Source organism: Rattus norvegicus, chromosome 7 (genome assembly GCF_021556685.1).
Source record: "Rattus norvegicus strain SHRSP/BbbUtx chromosome 7, alternate assembly SHRSP_T2T, whole genome shotgun sequence".
Classification (NCBI taxonomy): domain Eukaryota; kingdom Metazoa; phylum Chordata; class Mammalia; order Rodentia; family Muridae; genus Rattus; species Rattus norvegicus.
The window spans coordinates 124,860,832-124,883,134 of record NC_141540.1 but is presented as its reverse complement, the minus strand read 5'-3'; the positions used below and the strand labels follow the sequence as shown (position 1 = coordinate 124,883,134).

The following is a 22,303-nucleotide window of genomic DNA, read 5'->3' as shown; positions in this document are numbered from 1 at the left end:
ACCTCTAGCCTGCATGCTTACAGCAGAGGACACAAACTTACAGAGAAAGCAGTCCCACAGGCCTTTTTGGTTGTAAGAGGAGAGAGGCAGTAGAGACAGAGTGTATATTTTTTTTTAAAATCACATTTATTTTTTTGTCCCCCACATTTATTATGGACCCTTTCCCCTTCAACGGTTGTGGTTATTTTTGGTGTATCCATTCAATCCTTCTGTTTCTCAACTAATTTGCATGTTCATTTGCATAAACATGCTCACACCTGCTTTTTTTTTTTTTTTACTTTTTTTTTTCCTTTTTCTTTTTTTCGGAGCTGGGGACCGAACCCAGGGCCTTGCGCTTCCTAGGCAAGCGCTCTACCACTGAGCTAAATCCCCAGCCCCTCACACCTGCTTTTAAACAAGTGAACCAGCTTTGCTAAGGGCTTACCAGTCAAGACATTGCTCCCTGCTCCTCACTGTTGATACCCGGTGTTCCTGAGGATGGAGGGACTCCAAACCAGTGGGAGTTTTGTCTGATAGGGTAACAGGAATAGTCTCTGCTGGTGGGAAACTTCCAGAAAGGGGGAGTTCAAAGCAAGGCAGAAGTTTCTGCTATTTTTTGTTTGTTGCTTTTCTTTTAGAGGCAGGGTCTCATTTAGCCAAGGCTGACCTCCAACTCCCTAAGTATAAGTAGTCAAGGATGACCATGAACTTCTGATCCTCTTGCCTCTACTGCTTGAGGGTTGGGATTACAGGCATATGTCACTGCCTGTACCGTGTATCTGGTACTGAGATTGGACTCTGGGCTTCACGCATACTAGAGAAGCACTCTTAACAATTGAGCTGGACCCCAGCTCCCAGTTTGTTTTCTTCCCTTGGGGACAGTCTTACCTTTTCTGTGTAGCCTAGACACTTTGCCTCTGGAACCACATTCTCTCCCCGAGATCCTTTCTTATCCAATCAGGATCAACCCAGTGGAGATTATGTGTTCCATGGAGGGTGCAATTCCTCCGGAAGTGCTTGCATGAACCCAGAGCTCACTAGGACCCTAGGAGACTCAGGCATGGGAGACACATGCCTTCACTGTCACTGCTTAGGAATATGAGTAGAACCTTGTTTGTTTGTCTGCTTGTTTGTCTGCTTGCTTATGTTCCAATCTAACCTCTGAATTACAGGAAACACAGGCCACACCCACAGCTTATTCGGACACCTGAGAAAAGGGGGTACTTATCCCCATTAAGGCTGCTGTAGTAGATGGGAAAGGAGAGGTGGTAATGGTCGATGACTATACAAAGATTTGGAGACGGTGGAGAAAGCAAGCCAAGTTCATGTTGAGGCCGAGGAGGCAGAGGTCCGCTGCGTTTCCCACCTGTGTTGCTCTGGCCCCACATACAAGAGATTTTAAGGTTAATTCTAGTCACAGTTCACTGATCATACATGTAGTTCACCACGCATTCCCTGGTGTGTTTCTATAAAATGCTTTATAAACTATTTTAGTAAGAGCCAAAGGTATCCTTGAAAGTAATAAGTTATATGGTAGGCCCTTTTCAGAGACAGCCACAGCTCATCCCATCACACTTCCTGAACAGTTTTCCTTCCAAGATTGCACAAGATTGCCCGTTTGGATTGCCGTTTCCAAACACTGAAGCCCTTGGAATCCCCATAGATCCACAGGCTGAGAGACGGTTTGACCGTTCTCTCTGCACTAACTCTCAAGCACCAGACTTCACCCAGACCAAAAGTAGTTTTCTAAACACCAAATTATTGTCTTTGGTTTCTATGAACTACCTATTTAGCCCAGATCCTATGATCCTAGGGTCACAGGCAATGAGGTTACCACACAGCACCAAGGGGGCAGCTGCACAGGCTCAGCTCCTGGAGAGAAATTTCCTAGCTGCCTCCAAAAGTTAACAGAACCCTTCCCAGAGGGAAACAGAGAGACAGCACCCCCCACCCACCTATCATCTAGACACTGTTGCTCTAGATAAAGGTCAAACTGGACTTGGGGTGGAAGGCAGAGTGCCTTCAGCTATGGCCTCTCCTGGAACCATCCACAGGGAGAATGCCCAAGTTCATCGGAAGCACGGAGACCAGCAATTTACAAACCGGCAGAGCTGCCTTGGGGTTTGTGGAGAGATGGGTGATATCCATGCTTGAGTGTTTGATGGTTATCCTTGGATGCTCTGGATCTGAAAGGAAAAAAAAAGTAAGGTTCCAGGCCCTTCCCAAGTATCATAAGAATATGATTATCCAGTCTCTGCTCAGGTCTCCTTCTCACAGATACTGACAGGCACCTCCTGGGACATTGCGAATCCTGGCTTGCTGGGAGCACAATATTTTCACCAGAGAAGTGAGTCCGCATCAACGGGGTTACAGCCCTTCGATACAGTGGAGGCCAAGGAATTGGAATTTTCCCAGGAACCTTATGTTGGGAGAGAAAGCAGGAACCTTGCAAAAGAAACCGAAGCCCAGACAAAGGTGGGCAGGACCACACCCTGATCAGGATTGTTTAAACTTAAGCTTCCTGTTAGTATCCTAAAGATTAATGGGTGGGGGCAGGGTGGCTTGAACCTTTTTATTTTCGAATAAACCTGCTTTCTCTGCTACTGGTTTCTTTAATCAGCATGTTGGGGACAGGTAGCTGAGCCTGGCTTGTTAGGACCGTCATGTCCCAAGCTCTGACCCTAAGAGCTCTGGGAACAACAGGGAGGCCCATCTAACCCACATACCCTGCACCAAAGTCTTTACCTGGTAGAGGGGAGCAGGCACATGGTCATTCGGGCACACACCTGGGATGTTGCCCACTGTAGCCACTGGATATCTTCATGGATATCAGGGAGCCACATCACCAGCCTGTGGGAAGGAAGCCAAGGACACTATTGGCTTACAGGTGATTCTGGCAGGCTCTTCCCAGGGACCTAGCAACAGACACCTAGCAACAGCTTAGGTCATCACCTGCCCCCATTACTACCTGAGCTGCCACCAGGTGTAGGCAGCCTGGTAGCTTGGAAAGGGACTGCTCGTTACCAGCCCCTCTCCCCTTCTTATTCTCTCTCATTTTCTTTCTCTCTCTAGTCCCACATGTTCCCAGCCAGCCTCCCTTTCTCTCTAACTTTCTCTATCCACCCAACCCCGGCCTCATGACTCTGTCTGGCTCCCCTCCCTTCCCCCACAATAGATTTCCCTTATACCAGGTCTGTTGCATGATGGGATTTCTCAGGGAGACACCTTGGCAATGGGCTCTCTGGGTGACCCCTTAACCCTGTGTTATATTTCCTAACAGAGACCCTATATGAGTACTCTGCATAGAATAAACATGCACATATATGTACATGTGCACAAATATCACATGCACACATGGGCTCACTGTATCAGCCTAAAGATTAAACCAGAGGGCTGGAGAGATGGCTCAGCGGTTAAGAGCACCTGACTGCTCTTCCAGAGGTCATGAGTTCAATTCCCAGCAACAACATGGTGGCTCACAACCATCTGTAACGAGATCTGATGCCCTCTTCTGGTGTATCTGAAGACAGCTACAGTGTACTCATATATAATAAATAATTAAAAAAAAAAAGATTAAACCAGAAAAAAACGGTCAGTAAAAAGCAGGCCTAGGAGTGGAGAGATGGCTCAGCGGTTAAGAGCACCTGACTGCTCTTCCAGAGGTCCTGAGTTCAAATCCCAGCAACCACGTGGTAGCTCACAACCATCTGTAATGGGATCCGATGCCCTCTTCTGGTGTGTCTGAAGACAGCTACAGTGTACTCATATATAAAATAAAGAAATAAATCTTTAAAAGAAAAAAGCAGTCCCAACAGTGACTTTTATCCAAGTGAGCTGCCTGTGTCACCTCTAACCCCAATGTGATACCCTCCCTAAGGCATATTTGGGATGTCATCACAACAGAAAACCTTCAAAAGTCTCTAAAGCACACAGGCCATTTAAGGTGGCCAGAAAGCTCCTGGGAATGAGTGGGAAAGGCCGCAACATGGGGTCAGTCTACCTAAGTTCTCAAGGGTTGATGGCAAGTGCTGGCTGAGGTCTAGCCTAGGCTCTCCAGAGGGGCCAGCTGTGCATGGCCACTCTGAATCCAACTGTAGGACCACAGGGGCCGAACCATCTGCAGACTCTGGCAAGAGGTAGGTTGCTGGTAAGAGCCTCCCCCAAAGCAGGAGTCTGACCCCAGAGGGGTGTTTGGGAATAAAGATGAGATGGTATGGGTCAGGAGACCACCCCGCAACACCCTTCTCTTCTGACCAGGAGCCCATGCTTGCAAAAGCCTGTGTAAAGCACTGGACAAAGCCAGCTCCCAGTCCCAGACTCCAAAGTAACCACTGGACAGAAGACCCACCTACAGGGCCCTACACTTACCAAATAACCATCACTTCACAAACTCCCCTCCCTGCTCCCTTAGCAGTCTCTACTGGAGCTCAGCCTAGCAACTTCACCCATGACCCCCTCCTGTGACATTGGTGAACCCACCCAGAGCTGCCTTTTTACAAGACTTCAACTTTATGGGATTTATTAGATTGGTGGAGAAGCTGTTCAAGGGGGACATGGGGTCAGTAAAGCTGCCCAAGGATTTTGATGGATAAAGGTTGGGCCTGTGCAATGCACTAAGATAAAAATGTGGGGGACAAGACACGACTAGTTCACTGCACATCCTATCCTATGTGAGCAGACCCACACAAGCAGTATGCTTGCCAAGAGAGCAAAGTGAGAAGCGGGGAGGCAGGCCTGGGCTATTTATTTCTTCTCTGAGTCTCTTGACATCTCGACAGGCTGGCCTAGACCAACTGGGCTTTTTTTTTTTTTTTCTTTTGCCTCAGCAGTTGGGCTGGTTGCAAGTACGAACTGCTGACCTGGCTAAAAGATTCCAGTAGCCTCAGCCAGAAGGGGAGGGAGTCGGACACCTCGAAGCACTGGTAATACAGTCAAACTTGGCCTTGTATCCAAGTCTCCAGGAAGGCCAAGGAGGAAGCACCCCCAAGGGAGACCTGCTTCCCGCAGAAGCAGGCTGCACCAGCATTATCCTGGGAGTCATGCTGATGTTGCTGACATAGGAACGTAAGTGGGGTGGGGGAGCGGAGAATCAGGCCTTACACCCCGACTGCCTGGGAGAGGTCTGACTTGAGTTTAAGGTCAGTGTGGTCTACACAGTAAGTTCTAAGCCAGCTTGGGCTACAGAGTTAAAATTCTGTCTCAGAAGTACAGACACATGGGGCAAAGAGATGGTTCACAGGGTAATGATGTTTTCTGCCCTGGCTGACACCTTGAGTGTGGACTATGGAAGGAGAGAACCAACTTCTAAGGGTTGTCCTCTGACCTCCACACATAGGCTGTGGCCCAGCCACAGCTGGGATAGCTGGGATGGCAGGACACGCACCTAAGCACAGTGGTGCATATCTAGCGTCCTAGCACTAGGAGGTTGAAGCAGGAGGACCGAGAATTCAAGGCCAGCCTGTCTGTTCAAACAGTGAGACCCTGTGTTAACACACACACACACACACACACACACACACACACACACACATGCACACACATGGGCACACACAGACACAAAAATCAATCCATACAGACTAAAATAAACGTCAAACTAGCCCTCAACATACAGACACACCCACTTCCACAGTCACACCCCCAGTACCCCTCTCCCAGCACACACAAACCAAGCCCAGAAGGCTCAAGTAAAGGAAACAGAAGGACAAGTCAGAGCATAGACGTTCACTCATGCTGTTAATGTTAAAACTCCGAGGGTGGAGCTAGAAGGTAAATCTGAGAAGACTTCAGACTGGAGGCAAAAGGCCAAAGGACTGAAATATGTAGAAAAGAGAAGGTCGGATGCCAAACAACGATGGGACACGCCTTTAGTCCCAGCACTCAGAAACCAGAACAGAACGGGGAGCGGGGGGGGGGGGGGGGGGGGGGATCTCTGTGAGTCTCAGGCCAGCCTGGTCTACAGTTCCAGGATAGCCAGGACTACACAGAGATACCCTGTCTCGAAAGAAAAACACAAAGAATTTGAAAAGAAAAGGTTCCTGAGGCCAGAATTCAACCCGGTGGCAAAACATCTCACAAGAGTCTCAGGAAGAGAGGAGGAACAGCCACGGGAAAGAAGGAACGACAGACACAATTACAGGAGGTCGTGTCCCCAAGCCAGGAGAGAGAGAGGGCCTTTGACTGGGAAAGTAGCAGTCTGCAGAACAAAAGACTGGCTGAGGAGGGGCAGAAAGATTAGGACCTTCAGGCCGTGGAGGAGAACAGGTGGAAGTCATGAATAGCACAGGGGGCCCCAGCCAGGCCCTCAGAGGGCAGACCGTGCCCGAGGGTCTGGGAGCAGCTGCCGGGCTGCAGCTCAGGTGTAGAAAACAGGTGAGGCTCTGAGGAGGCTGGCAGATCGCTGTTACCGTGGGGATTTAGGTAGGCTCCGATTCAGAAAAACAAGGAGGAATGCCAAGAAAAAGAGACAGGATCCAAAGAAATGGAAGGGCAGGGCTGAGTCATGTCCCTGAGGCACCAGCCCAGGGGAGACAGGGTAAGGACATCAGGAGAGGTCCAGAGCAAATGACACATCCAGAACCTCTAGATATCATACCCTTCTTTCCTTCTCTCCCCTCCTCCCCCCCTCCCCCCTCTCCCCCCTTCTCTCTCTCACCTTTCCTGTCTCTCTCCGTCCCCTCCCCCTTCCTCTCTCCCCTTTTTCTCTCCCTTCCTCTCTCTTCCGCTCCCTCCCTCTTCCCCTCTCTCCCTGTCTTTCCCCTTCTCCCCCTCGCTCTTCTTCCCTCTGTCCCACTCTCTCTTCCCCTCCCTCCTCTCCCCACTTTTCCCCTCTCCCTTCCTCTTTCCTTCCCTCCCTCCTCCTCCTTCCTAATGGCAGCATGGGGATTGAACCATGCTAACTATCCACTCAACCATTGAGTTACATCCCCAGACACATTTTGGTTATGAGACAGGGTCTCTATACAAAGCCCGAGCTGGCCTTGACTAACTCTGTGGCCCAGGATAGTTTTGAATTCCTGATCCTTCTGCCTCAGCCTCCTGTGCTGGGGCCGAAGGTGGGAGCCACCACACCCAGTGTTAAAGATCTGAAGCATTCTGAGCGACCGCATGATGCTCAAAACATTTCTGAGATTTTTACCTGTTTGACCTTGCTTAACTGGTAAGCCCGTGCAAATACCCAGAATTCCAAAGTAGCAACCACAAAACCAAACCCTGAGAAGTTTCCAACAAGGGAAATCAACCTGAAAACAAATTCCCAGCGCCCCTGCTAACTGGACACGTGATCACAGTACTCCACACCCAGGACCTCCCAGGCAGTCTTCTGTTTCTTCAAAGGAAAGCTGAAGCCCAGAGAGGCACCTTCATTAGTCCAGGGCCACACAGCAGTGGAAGGGATGCAGCCAGATGTTGAACCTGCTGTTCTGATGACTAAACTGTAGATTGCTGTCTGTATGCAGGTGAGGTCAAGTGAAATAAAAGGCTAGGGTCCTGTGATTGGGCAATGAAAAAGGAAGATGGGGCTAAGAGTTTCAGAGAGAGGACAGAGGACAGACAGGGAGAAAGACAGAGGAAGATGGAGGAAGAAGATGAACCGGATCGTCGTGGCTTGAAATAGCCACAGGTAGCTATGACTATCATAGAAGAGAATAGAATAATATAGGGCAGCTTGCATCAGTAACAATTGAGTTTTGAGTTCTTTGTGTGGGCCTTTTGTGGGATGAGAATTTGCTGTTATAAATCTGACTGATAATTTACAAGCCTCTGGAGTTTTGATTTTACTGGGTTACAGGGACGGATGGCTGGGAACCTCTGGGGAAACAGGGAAGACCTGGGATTGCAGCTCCCAGTGAGGGAGGGGAAAGGGCAACTAGAGAGTAGCTGGCGATAGCATGGATTGTTTTTAATTTCACACTAAACCAAGCTGCTGCTCTGCTGTGCTGTTTGAGAGGGAGCCTGTTACCAAGTCCCAGGACCACCTCACTACTGACTCTAACTCAAATCATGCAACCATGGCCAGAGGAGAATGGGCCTCTCAGCTAAGTACTGTGATTCTAAACACAGGCCCAATGGATAGATAGCAAGGACTTGTCTCTAGGCCTGGCCTTCTAATTCACCAGCTTGGTAGCTACAGAGTGGTGGCTTCTACCTCTTAGTTTCCCCAGAAGATCATGAGTGGCTGGGACCAGATGCTAGTTTAAAGCCATAACTATCTCTACAGATCTCCAGAAGACTTCGGAGCGTATACCATGTTGTGGACAGCCATGGCTCAAGGAAGGACGGCCTCTCGCTGGGGTCCAGTCATGTGACATACAGCCAGCCTGGGCAGAAGACACTATCAGCTCACTGACTTTCACACGTGCCTCGACGCTCACCTGTGGACTGCAGCGATGGCCGACTCCACGGGCAGAGTGCAGGGCAGCAAGATGTAGGACAGGATCCTAATGGGCAGGAGGTTGCAGACTTTGTTCAGGTAGCCCCCCCTGTCTTTAATCGCTTCAGTCAGAGCTAAAAGAAAAAGGCAATTTGGAACTATAAGTCTGAATGGCTCCTGAGAACGCCAGGATTCAAGCCCCTCTGATGGGGCTCGGATGGGCTTTGAAATATAGGAAGCCTGAAGCAAGCCAAAGGGCCAGCAGCTGCTCTGATGGAACAAGCTGGAGCTTGTGAGCTGTTTCTCTCACAGCGAGGGTGATTAGGTCGGACTCAAGCCAGGCGTGGTGGTTCTAATCCCAGCACTTGAGAAGCTGAAGCAGGAGGATTTCAAGTTTGTGGCCGATGAGGGCTACACAGTGAGACTCCCTCTTTCTTTCTTTTTTTTTTTTTTTTTTTTTTTGGTTCTTTTTTTCCGGAGCTGGGGACCGAACCCAGGGCCTTGCGCTTCCTAGGTAAGCGCTCTACCACTGAGCTAAATCCCCAGCCCCGAGACTTCCTCTTTCTACCCCATTCCCCTCCCCACTACTGGCACATATTTAGGTCTATGACTCTTCAGTGTTTCCAGATAAGTTTGAGGGAGCACACGGCTCCCCCTGACCCCACCCCTCAGCTGACTCCCTCTTCCACTGATGACCTCCTAATACTTTCCTTTGAACAGCTACTGCCTGGAGGGCAGACACTGGGTTTCATTCATGGCTGAACCAGTCCTGGGCCAAGCAGGAAGCTGGTTTTCGGACAAGACTGTCTGACTTGGTGGATCACACCACTGTCACACCATTACCAGGCCACTTCTGTAAACAACAAACACGGCCTCCTCACACATTTGGAGGCTGGAAAGCCATGTGTTAAGGTGCCAACAGTCTCTGGTGTCTGGTGGAGGTCCAGGACACGGATTGCTAAAGGACTGGAGGCTATCACTGACCTGCTGTTTTTTTTTGTTTTGTTTTGTTTTGTTTTTTTTCTTTTTCAAGACAGGGTTTCTCTATGTAGCTCTAGCTGTCCTGGAACTCATTTTGTAGGGCAGGCTGGCCTTGGAACTCAGAGATCCGCCTGCCTCTACCTCCCAGGCACTGGGACTAAAGGTGTATGCCACCACCACCTGGCGGGGTTGGATTTCTTTATGGCAATTTCCAAGCTCACTTGGAAGGCCTTGCCCTCAGGAGTTGTTCCAATGCTTGCCTTCCAACACCATCCCCTTGAGGGGCTCAGATCTCAGTATGAGAATTATTTTTGTTTGAGATAGGATGCCATGTAGCCCAGGCTGACTCAGAATTCACTCTGTAGCTAAGGCTTGCCTTGGATCCCTGGCTTCACCCCTTAAGGACAGCCTTACGTTCTGCTGTCAGCGCAGGAATTGTGAGGGACACGAACATTTAGAACATTCAGGATCGACTGGACAGCCAATGAGATAAAATGCATCACATGGAGGTTTAAAACTACGGCTGAAGGACGAGGGAGCTAAGGAGAGACAGACGGACAAGGAGCAACAGATGGACAAGAAGACAACAGTGACCCCAAAGGCATTCTGAAGGAAGACTTGGGAGACTGAGGCTGGACCCCAGGTCCTCCCTCATATCCCCGGCTCTTAACTGAGCTGGAGGCAATAGGGAGAAGTTTGGCAGGGTAGGCCCGGGTCTGACTGCTGGGCTGGGGCCTGTGTGGGTAGCACTGGAGTCACCTACATCAACTTTCTCCTGATCATGCTCTCTAAGGACAGGAAAGGGGGGGGGGGTCTCAGAAGGTAGCAGTGGCCATCTTGTGCAGTAGCTGGAGATATCCCCACAGCCTGTCCTCCTAACCCAGAGAATTCTTGTGGGACAAGTGGTATCTTTCCTCCTCACAAACAGCAGGCAGCCCACTCCCTTGCACCGGCTGGCATGCCCTCGTCTCATCCTGCCCCAGAATAGCAGTACCTGTGCTGAGCTTGGGGGACAGCATCTCCCAGATGCTCTCATCCGACGGCACAGCTGTAAGGCATACACAGCTTACTGGCACCTTGTTCCCTGCTACAAGGTGGCCATTTTCCAAGCAGGGTATCATGGTTTCTGGCGCCATTTCCTTCTCCAAGGACAGACTCAGGCTGCGCTGTGGCCCATTACAGATGCCTAGAGAGAGAACACGGAGATACTCATGGAAGGAAACATAGAGGGGGAGATAGTCGTCATCTACCGGCCCCATTCTGCCCCTGACAGCAGGGAAGGCGAAACAATCCAGCAACTTCACACTTGCTGCAACCCCATGCAGGCTGTGGGTTAAGGGGTCCATCTTGAACACCAGAGCTGGCTCTGTCAAGTAATGGCCGCGTGACTTTGAACAAGCATCTGCGGTTGTGATTCCTCAGCAGAACAGTGCGGTGTTTGCAGTCCGGCAGATGGGAGTGTGGTTTGCGGCTCCTGGCGGGTTCGCTAGCTCACTCTCTAGCTGTGTGGGTTTCTCTCTGCAACTGTTCATAAGCTTTAAAGTAAAATACTACAGTGAGCAAACAATTCTTCTCTCACAGCATGAGCGCAAATTCCAGGCCCTGAACAACAGCAGAAGCCATTCAACAACTACTACAACCATCAGTTCTAGGAATGGCCCCATAGGCTCAGGTATTTGATTCCTAGGTGTGGCCTCGTTGGAGTGGGTGTGGCCTGGTTGGAGTGGGTGTGGCCTCGTTGGAGTGGGTGTGGCCTTGTTATGTGAAGTAGCGGAGGGCTTTGAGGTCTTATATGCTCAAGCAACGTGCAACACCCAATGCAACACAGTCTCTCCTTGCTGTTTGCAAGATGTAGAACTCTCAGCTCCATCTCCTGCACCATGTCTGCCTGGGCAATGGCCATGCTTCCTGCCGCGATATAATGGATTAAACCTGTGAACTGTAAGCCAGTTCAGAAAAATGGAATGTTTTCTGAAGGAAATTAAATGTTTTCCTTTATGAGACTTGCGACGGTCATGGTATCTCTTCGCAGCACTAGACAACTGTCAGCTGAGGAATCACAAGCACAGACGCTTGTTCAAAGTCACACAGTCATTACTTGGCAGAGCTAGCTCTGGTGTCCAAGATAAAACTCTCTGTGACATGGCTATCGCAGAGTCCCCGTCTGTCCTTCTCTCTTTGACTCTGTCTTTCTTCCTCTCCTGTGCTGTTTCTTTCCTTTGAGCCACGGTCACTATACAGCTCAGGCTGGCAATATGGCTGCAGAGGCTCTTGTCATGGCCCTGTGGTGACCCGGTTCAGCATACGGGAATGCTCTCTGTAATGAATACACATCTGTCCTTACAAAAGTATTTTCTCCTCTGTCTCCATGAATGTGCTTCTAGGCCACACATGCTGGGCAAATGTTCTACCAATCCCTTTTTTTCTTCCTTTTTGCTTCTTTTCTTTCTCTTCCTTTCTTTTCCTAATGGGTCTGACAACTGAACCCAGCACCTTCTATATACTAGGCATGCGCACTAGCACTGAGCTATAGTCCTAGTCATGTATTATAGCTATATATATACATATATATATAATATATATACACACATTCATATACACACATGTAATACACACATACACACATATTTAATACACATACACATATACATAGAACACACATACATACATATATAGACATAGACACACATACATACATACATACATACATACATACATTCATACACACACACACACAGAGTCTCACTAAGTAGCCCAGACACATACAAACCACTAAGGAGCCCAGGCTGGCTGGTTTTCAGTTAGACCTTGAACTGCAATCCTCCTGCCTCAGCCTCCCAAGCAGCTGAGATGACAGGCCCATGCTACCAGGCCTGGTTTATGGCATGGGCATGCTTTAAGAAGGGGTGGCTTTCCTCACTGTGTGATTATAGGACATGCCTGTGTAAACTGAGACAGTCATAATGTCAAAATGCCATCCCACTGTGTGACTACATATACACAGCCCGACCTGGTTGCCCAGGTAAGCTTGGATGACTCAGGGGGAAGGGCCTGCTAGGAAGAAGCCTCGTTCGTCCAGTGCACAGAACCTACATTTGGCTAGGGAGCAGATTTTAACACCCTCATCTGGAAACTGTCCCTGAACTCTGTCAAACAGTCCATTATATGCTAAGGGCTCACAAAACAGCTCAAAGAAAAGGAAACAAGCTGCCTGCAGAGGAGGGGCCACACAGTGCCATCAGGCTTCCCAGGTTCAAATCCCAGCTCTGTATCACGATGGCTGCCCCTGTCCTGCTGACCTCTCCTCCCCAGCCATCTGTAACATGGGCAAAGTTTCCCCATCCCACAGGGCCTAAGAAGCTGGTAAAGTAAGGCTCTGGGAAGGCCATGAGCCTGGATGACAGAACAGAGCGATTCTGCAGTAATCCCCAGCCAGGACCTACCGTTCTCTTCCAGGAACCGGAAGGCGTCCAGGTACCCTTGAAAGCACAGCTCTCCCATCACCTGCGAGCAAATCAGGCAGGTGAACCACTGGGCTGTGACTGCCACATCCTCTGAGAACCTAGGACATCCAAGGCTTGGAGGCGCTGTGAGGGGGTTCACCTAACTCTGTGCTTCCCCAGGTCTCAGCTCCAATGTCTTCTCTCTATTCTGTCAGCAGGAGCAGTGCTCCATGTGGCCTCGGCCTGGGGCTAAGCCTTATCACTGTAGCCAACATGTCCTTGGACGATCACCATTGGGCATTATGATTGGTGAGCAAATTGGGTACAGGCAGCCAGGTTCTCTCAAAAGACTAGTGGAGACACGGTTGCTGCACTAAAACGCCCATCAGAAAAGGGACTGTGGTGACTCCTTGCCACAGTGCAAATCAGAATCATGATAGGAACCAAAGTGAAAAGAGTTCTGAACCAGGAGCAGGGCTCATCAGTGTAACGCTTGCCCAGAACCCACCAGTGAAGACATGGAGGTGTGGCTCAGCTGTGAGGCCTTACCCATAATCCACCAGTGAGGGTTGGGGGCGTGGCTCAGTGCTCAGCCTTTGCCTGGCATATGTGAGGCCCTGGCCTCCATCCTCAATACCACAAAAAAGAAAATCCAAACATCTTGCACCTTGCTCCTGTTTCATTTCAAAATATTTAATGTGTGCACGGGCGCGCGTGCGCCCATCCACATGTGCACATGGAAATCAGAGGACAATTTACAGGAAATTGTTACTTTCTCTTGATCTGTGGATTCCCAAGAATGAACTTGGTCCTCATGCTTGGTAGTCAGCACCGTTAAACACTGCCATTTTATTGGGTCCATGGGTTTGGGTTTTTTTTGTTGTTGTTGTTGTTTTTTTTCTCTGTTTGTTTTTATTTTTGAGGCAGGGTCTCTTTCTGTAGCCCCAGTTTAAACTCACAAACATCTATTCACTTCTGTCTCCTGAGAGCTGGGATTAAAGGAATGCAGCACAACACCTGTTTGTGGGTGTGTTTTTAAGATTTTTATTTATTTTTTGATACAAATATTTTCTTTTGGGGGGGGTTGGTTGGGACAGGGTTTCTCTGTGTAGCCCTGGCTGTCCTTGGAACTAGCTCTGTAGGCCAGGCTGGCCTCAAACTCACAGAGATCCGCCTGTCTCTGCCTCCCTAATGCTGGGATTAAAAACCTGTGCCACCGCTACTCAGCACATATAGGTATGTTCATGTGTATACAGGTGCTCACAGAAGCCACAGGCATTGTGTTACAGGCAGTTGTGTGCCCGTTGTGGGTATTAGGAATCAAATTCAGGCCCTCTATGAGAACAGAGAAGGATCTTCACCTCCAAGCCATCTTGCTAGTACATTTTTTTAAAACCTCTTTTTAAACCTTATTTTATATATGAGTGCTCTACCTACTTGTACGCTGGCATGCCAGAAGAGGGCCTCAGAGCCTGGTATTATTGTGAACTGCCATGTGGTTGCTGGGAATTGAAGTCTGGACCCCTCAGAGACTAGCCGGTGCTCTTAACCGCTGAGCCATCTCTCCAGACCTCAATTTTTTTGTTTCTAGGACACCCAGACTCAACTCGAGCTCTCCATCCCCCTGCCTCAGTCTCCCAGGTGCTGGAAGACAGGTATGTACCGCCCTACGTACCCTTCTATGGGTAGGGTCAACTGTTGACTAGGCACAGTCTAGACTCCCTTAGGAGATGGCCTCTAAGCATCCCTGTGGGAGTTTACTGTGATTGTGTTAATTGGGGCAGGAAGACCCACCCACTGGGAGTGGCTCCACTCCCTGGCTGGGATCTGGGATTTTGCTGCTTGAGAAAGGAAGCTGGGCTGCATCACACATTCATTACACCCTGCTTCCTGATTGTGGATTCCATGCGACCAACTGCTACAAGCCCCAGACGGCTGACTTCCCTGCCGTCCCTGCCATCGTGGACTGCACCTTGAACTGTGAGCCTGAATAAATTTTTTTTCCAGAAAACTTCCCCTCATCAGGATTTAAAAAAAAAATAACAACAGGAAAAGAACCTTAGACACCATCCACTACCCCTGACTTCTTAGCCCTGAATTCCTGGAAGAAGAGTCTGAACTCAGGGTCTGTACATGTGATCCCTGGCAGAGCCTATGACCGGGGGTGAGGGGTGGGGGTGGGGGATATATGATCCCCCAGCTTTAAGACAGCAACCTTTTTGAGTCACCATCATGGCATAATCTATTTCTGTCTGCTCATGGAGGGACTAACTGGTGTCCCCAGCTATTTGGGGGGGCAGAGAGTGGCACCCCAGCACCCGGCTCACCTTCACATCAGATGGGAAGAGTGCTCTGGTCAGAAGATGAAGGTTCCCAGTGCAGAGACGAAGACTGAGGTTGGTGATATTCACCTGGAGGAAGTTGGTGGACTTCACTTTGGGACAGATGTCATGCTCACCATAGAAAGGGGACACCGTGATGGTGGTTTTGGCGTCCAGCACAGGGACGTTGTCACTCACTCCTCCATCCACGTACCGCTGTAAGGAAGGGGAAAGGGAGGGTACTGGGCTTAAGTGCCTCACAAGACACTGCAGCCAGTATGGTGGTCTGGGAACCACTCTTGCAGGAGCGTCTTTCTGACTTTCAAGGTTGCTCTGTACTCTTGCAAGGGATGCCCACCATGTAAAAGTGCCTGGCAAAGAGACACATGGAGGTGAGAGTCCACCCCATGGTGTGCTTCTCAAGGCCTAATGTGGGGTGGACACCCATAGGTGAGTCCCTATCATGTGCATAAAAGGACCATATAAACTAAGGGTGTTATATGTACTGGGGACAGTATGTGATATGAACCCTGCACCAAGGAGACACATGACCATAGGTTCAAAACCAAACTCCCTTTGGAGATCTAGGACAAGGTATTTAATTGAGTCTGTTTTCCTGTAATACTTTTCTTTTGGGGAGAAGGGGTTACAGGCTGGCCTTGAACTCATGACCCTCCAGTCTCAGTCCCTAATTGCTGGGATTACCTATGGAAGTCACTGTGTCATGACAGAGTCTTATGTAGCTAAGGCTGGCCTTGAACTCTTGACTCTCTTGTTTACAGGATCATCCAGGAGTGCATTTTAGGGACTGTAGGGACATCACCATAATGCTCCTGGGCCCCTTCCACTCAATTCTGGAAAGATCACATGCCTACATTATGTCACAAGAAGACTGGGGATCAAGTATCAAGATCAAAGATTTGCTTAATTGCCAGGGTCCCTAGCAGCCCAGCTCTGGGCTATACATACACATTGTATATATACTCAGGTATATAAGTTTCCTCAAGAAACTTAAAACAACAACAACAACAACAAAAGAAAACGTAGATTGTTTCACTGTTGGGTGTGATGACACTTGTCTTTTAGTCTTAGTACTTAGGCGACAGAGTCAAGCAGAGGCAAACTCTTGTGATTTTAAGGCCAGCCTGGTCTACCTAGAGAATTCTAGCCAACGTTACATTGTTACAAAGTTACAAAGTAAGGCCCTGTCTAAAAGATTAAAAAAGATATAGACAGTTAGCCCATATTTCCACGGAAAGCAACTACCTAACAAGAGTAGTTTAATTCCTAAGCCTCTTCTACTTTAACTAGGCCACCAGGAGCTTCCCTAGGGCACTCAAGAGCAGATTAAGGGAGCCAGGCCAGTGTATCCGACAGACAGTGGACAGGAGGTGGAGGAACTCCTGGGGGTGTAAGTCTGTGGATCAGTCTGCCAGGAATGCCTAGGTATGGCTTCTGTCCTCAAGACTGAAGATCCCATCTCTCCGGTTCGGTACAGTCATGGGAGCCAGAGTCTAGCTCACTACAAATGGCGGCCTCAAACGCTCAGCTGCCCGACCATCCCCCAGCGCTTACCTCACCTCGGAAGGAAGGAGGGATTAGGCCAGAGAAGAGAGGAATGAAGCAGGAGCACACCAGGGCCTGTGAGAAAAAAAGAGTAGACACTCTCAGGACACAGCGCCTCTCTGTGCCCTTCTATACTTCCCCAAGTGAGCAGTGCAAGCAAAATGCTCTCTGCACACAGTAGGGTCTTTGCTGTTGTTTGGTTGTTTTGGGTTTTCCCAGATAGGATTTCTCCTTATCCTGGAACTCCCTCTGTAGACCAGGCTGGCATCGAACTCACAGAGACCCACCATCCTCTGCCTCCCGGGTAATAGCAGGTTTGTTTGTTTGTTTGTTTGTTTGTTTGTTTGTTTTTCTTTTTTTCGGAGCTGGGGACCGAACCCAGGGCCTTGTGCTTGCTAGGCAAGCGCTCTACCACTGAGCTAAATCCCCAACCCCTGTTTGTTTGTTTTTTTAATACCTGGGTGAATGAATGACATTCATGCTTGTCTTTGAGGTTCTTAGGTCTTAGCCACAATGCCAGCTTCTTAACTATACCATTCACACAGTTCAATCTTCTGTCCTTGACCCCCAAGGAGGACCACACTGTTGACTTGGTGGCATAGGGGGCTGGAATCATACATCTCACCCAGATGCTACAGGAAGCACGAACCCGGGCTCTCCCTCAGAGCTCTCCTGAAGCCAGTTAGAGGTCATATAGAACCGTGGTTCCCTAGGCCACACTTTTTGAGAATCACTGTTCTGGAGAGCACACTGTCTACTGAGAACAGATCGGTGTTGGTAATTCAGAAGCTCCTAGAATTTCGAATGGAGGACCAGGCATTCTGCTGGACACTTGAGCATATATATATATATATATATATATATATATATATATATATATATACACACACACACACACACACATACACACACACACATATATATACACACATATATATAATAAAAAGGGCCAAATGTGGCATTTTGATATAACAAAAATGATCTTCTCTGTGCTAGATCTGGCAATAGAAGCAAGTAAGAATGGTTCCACCCTAGAGAAGCTTTATTCAAAAAGCCAACCTTACTGCATACCATGCATATGCTGAGGTGTGGGGCACACCCAGAACCAGTTCTCTGAGTCTTAAAGAAAGAAAAAAAAAAAAACTTGTGGTAGGGTGTAGCCGCACAGTCAAGCACCTGCCTGATATGACCAAGGCTCCATCTCCCATCCCAGCACTGGAAAAAGTAAGAGAATTAAGAGTCCTGACATAGTAAGGCTTCTAGGTGAACGCACAAAGTCCCTGAAAGCATAGTATTCCCATGGCCCCAGTCCACAGAGACAATGGTAGCCTGTGCTGCTGCTCCATCGACCACACCCAGAGAGGCAAAACGCTTACATCCACCACTTCGTCTTTGGAATGGAACTCAGACACCAGCACGTTCTCCCCATCGGACACTCTGGTGAGTGAGATGTAAACCTTGCCAGAAATGATCTGGTGGACGTTGTCTGGGAGGGTCTCCTGAAGGCCGTCTCTGACGCACTTGTTAATGTTGAAGAACGGGTGGAGGGTGCCGATGTTGCGGCTCCTGGCTTTCCGCACGAGGTCCATGAGGATCTCCATGATGTGATCTGGGGACAGAGGACGAACACGTAGAACAGGATTCTCCACAATGGAGAACAGAAACCACACGGAACTCTTGAACTGTGGCTGGTCCCAATTAAGACACCATAAAGCACATCCTGTGTTCCCGTCATGATTGGGTACATTTGAGGTGGCTATAGGTGACAGCCTAGGTGACATTATCTCATTAACAGTAATTACAGTCATTACAAAGATATTCTGGGCATGACTCAAAAAAATCAATTTCACCCTTGTCTGACAATGGAGCAACTAAAAAAAATATAAAAGCCTGTATGGTATGTGGTGTATATTCCTTAGATGGTGCTGGGGTAGGCCTTCCAGTGGCCCTTGCCCATGAGAACTCCACTTGCATGTCCATAAAGCCACAAGCCACCAACACGTCAGCACTCCAGCCTTGGCACAAATGGATTCAACATCAGAGGGTACAGAAGAAAAAATAACGCAGGCCTGGACCTAAATGTTAATCTGACCTCTGCCCCTTACAGAGGAAAGCACGCAGCCATCTGCCTATACCTCAGAATGACTTTAATTTTTTTTTTAAAAAAGATTATTTAAGTGCATATGTGTGTATAAGCTTATGTGCACCACATGTGTGCATGGAGGTCAGAAGAGAGCATCACATTCCCAGGACCTAGAATATAGGTGGTCAGCAAGCTGCCGAGCAGGTACTGGGAACTGTACTTGGGTCCTCTGCAAGAGCAGTAAGCGATCTTAATCACTGAGCCATCTCTCCAGCCACTAGACTGCCTCTTTCAAGGAGAGCAGAAATGTATTCACTTTTGGAGACAGGAAGGATTGAGTAAAATAACATCTATAAAATGCTCAACCCAGAAAAGGCTGCTGAGTGACTAGTCTCCGTGTAAGCCTCTGAGCCCAGACTTCCCAGATTGCCCAGTAGGTAGGTACACGGCATACCCACAGCCCATCTGCCCTCATTCTTCACACCACGTCCCTCTGGCCCACCCACTCTGCCCTGGCCTAAACAACATGAATCAGAGTTCCAGAAGGACAGGCGTATCCCACCCTGTCCTGATCCAACTCTGACTCCCAGCAAACCCTACCCATTGCTGAGCCTTGCCTGAGGATGAACTCATGGCGGCCGATTGCATCTGCCTGCTCTGCCGAGTCCAGCCACCCCGATGCCCCAAACACCTGTGCCTGCTCCAAGCCCTGGGCAGTGCACCTTACACAGCTCCCACCAGAGATAATCTGTCATTCTGCCCTCTCTGTGATCTGACAGGACAGCCCCAGGCTGCAGTTACAAACACCCTCTTTATCAGTGGTTTTCAATCTTCCTAGTGCTGCAACTCTTTAATACAGTCCCTCATGTTGTGGTCCCCCCCTATGTTGTGGTCTCCCCCCACCCCAAACATAAAATTATTTTCCTCAATACTTCATAATGTGATTTTGCTGTTATGAATCATGATGTAAATATCTGTTTTTCCAATGGTCTTAGGCGACCCCTGTGAAAGGGTCATTAGACCCCCCAGAGAGGTCGTGACCCACAGGTTGAGAACCACAGCTCTATACAAAAGTGGGTGTGTTTAAGATTCCTGGGACCCGATGCATTTAAACCTTGTCCCAATAATCCATCCCTGTTGGGACTCAGAGCCCCCATAAAGGAACTGCCTTTAGTGCTGAAGCCCAGGGTGTGTCATGGCCACTGGGCTGATGTAGTCTTCCCAGAGGCCACTCTTACTGCCCTTTACTCCCCGTCTCCCTCCCTCACTGGGGAAGACAGACAAGCAGGCACGCAGCCAGATTTGCTTGTCCTCTAATCCCAGAGTCGCATCAGCTCAGGGTCTGCTCACTGATCCTGTCCAATGGCAGAGCTCCGCCCAACAGCAGGGGCTTTCCCTGCCTGCCAAAGTCTCTGCCTGCTGGCTCTGGCCAGCAGAGCAAAGAGTAAAGTGTTAAAGAGGCCCAGATCAATGAGGGTTGATGCGGGACATTATCATGCAGCCTCGAGACCTCTCCCGTGGGCACGTAGCCAAGCCCTGCCCACAACCTCAAAAGCATCCAGCTATGACTCTGGCGAGGGCATCACATCCTAGTAGTTTAGAGGGAGAGGAGCGTAAATTCGTCTCCTATCGCTCATGGGTGCATGGGCAAATGTTTAATTAGGCCAAGATTCAAATGCCCAGAATGTCACTGCCAGTGACATCGATCTGGGAAGGGCCGCTTGCCCAGGCTAGTGAAGACAGGAGAGGGTGGAACTGAACCTGTCTGGGAACCCATTCCAGCTTCTAGGGAGTGTTCCGAATACTTCTCTAACCCATGCACCCCGCCCCCAGCAGCCACCTCTAAAGGCGACCGGAGGGTTGGACTGCCACCAAGGATGTCCTAGTCTGGGTGCCTTCTGCCCCTCTGGCGGCACCCACTATGGGTCTCTAGCCAGAGCCACACAGGACAAACCTTTTGCGGCTCAGGGACCAGAGAACCCAACAAACCTGAGTCGTTCTTTGCTGTTCTGGGACGACCCAGCTGGCAGGACCCGAGTTGGGGACCCATTTCAAACCAGAGCGCTGGAGTGGGCCGGGAAAAAGATGCTCAAGAGTCTCCTGTGCAGAATGCGTCTGCTCCCGCGGGCCCAGGGAAATTCCACGCCAGGTGACAGGCCCCGGGTCTCCAGATGGGTGCCCAACGACACTGGGAAGGGCGAGAGCTCTCTGGACAGGTTTCTTTGGGCACCCCGGAAAGTGTTACCGATTCCCCAAGTGGAGCGCCCCTCCCCGCACGCGGTGTTTGGGTAGTGGCCGTGGACGCACCGAGAGGGAGACTGCACACGAAGGTGACCGCGTGCAGTGCACCGGCCGAGCAGCCGAAGAAAGTGCGCGCTTCGCGGAGGATGTGCGGAGCGCGCTCGCTCAGACATAGCGTAGCCCCGATGTGGTAGAAGCCTAGGAAGCCGCAGCCTGCGAACGACAGGCTCCAGCGGCGCTCTGGGTCGTACATGGCGCTGGAGGCTCCGGAAGGCGATGCAGCTCAATTCTGCTCCGGGCGTTGCTGCTCTGAGCTTAAGGAGCCGCAGCCGCCTAAGCAGTCCTCGGGTGACGTCAGCCAATGCCCCGCCCCGCTCGGACCATGCAAATAAGCCAGTGGGAGGCCCAATGGGCGTACTGGACTCCTGCCCCGCCCTCGTGGGCTTTCCCTAATCGTAGGCTTGGATGCTCGCTGGGCAAAGCGGCTCTTTTCATTACCCTTTTTTTTCAGATCCTGGATGGCATGCCGGTGGCACTCTCTCCTTTCTTTATTACACGACAGATGCCACCATCCACATATGGTCTTTCCTTTATTTTCTTGTAGGGTTTCTGTTTTTGTCGTTATTTCTTTTGCTTTCTGTACGTTTTCAATTCATGGAGAAAGATTTTCTTCCTTTTTAAAAGATACTTAGGCTCCCCCACTCCACCCCATGTGTATGAGTATTTTGTCTGCATATATGTCTGCGCACCACGGGTGTGCAGTGTCCAAGGAGGCCATAAGAGGACGTGAAATCCCCTAGTACTGGAGTTACAGACGATTGTGAGCCATCGCGTGGGTGCTTGGAGTCCAATTCTGGTCCACTGTAAAAATAGCTGTGCTCTCAACCGCCGAACCACCTTTTCAGCTCCTGTTTAATTTTACAGTACTAGAACCGCGACCCTCCTGCGTGCTAGGCAAAGGCTTTACCACTAAGCTGCACCCAGCCCCTTTCTTCTTTTAACAAGCCGTCTCTGTCAGTTACTCAGCTTGGACTTCAGCCTCTGACCCCTTTGCCTGAGCCTCATAAGTAACTAGGATTACAGGAAGACAACACCAGGCAGGAAGGACCTGAAGTTTCCATGCCGAAGTGTCACTTAGAAATAAAAAAAGCGATTGACTGGTGCCAATGAAGGCAGGAGTTGGGAAAGCTAGGAGTTAGATGGTTTCTGGTCCTGTCTGTGACTGTTCTATAGGTTGATGTCAAGGCGATACGTGATTGGACAGTAGGGAGTGGGGCGGGGACAAAGTTTTTGTAAGGTGGGGAGAAGAGGAAAGGGGGTT

At 49.6% G+C, this 22,303-nt stretch overlaps 1 protein-coding gene across 2 annotated transcripts; it reads right to left on the bottom strand.

The window, feature by feature from the left end:
• Positions 1-107: 107 nt before the first annotated feature.
• Pnpla3 (patatin like domain 3, 1-acylglycerol-3-phosphate O-acyltransferase) lies at positions 108-21,293 on the bottom strand. 2 transcript variants are annotated; one of them, XR_015624264.1, is made up of 9 exons: positions 21,049-21,293; positions 18,035-18,267; positions 16,668-16,733; positions 15,099-15,308; positions 12,772-12,832; positions 10,323-10,863; positions 8,349-8,481; positions 2,725-2,829; positions 108-2,165 (listed from the first exon to the last, which is right to left on the bottom strand). XR_015624264.1 is itself a non-coding variant. In NM_001282324.1 (9 exon segments), coding segments are annotated over 9 exon segments (1,278 nt in total). In that variant the 5' UTR covers positions 21,236-21,281; the 3' UTR covers positions 640-2,074.
• Between the last annotated feature and the right edge of the window lie 1,010 nt (positions 21,294-22,303).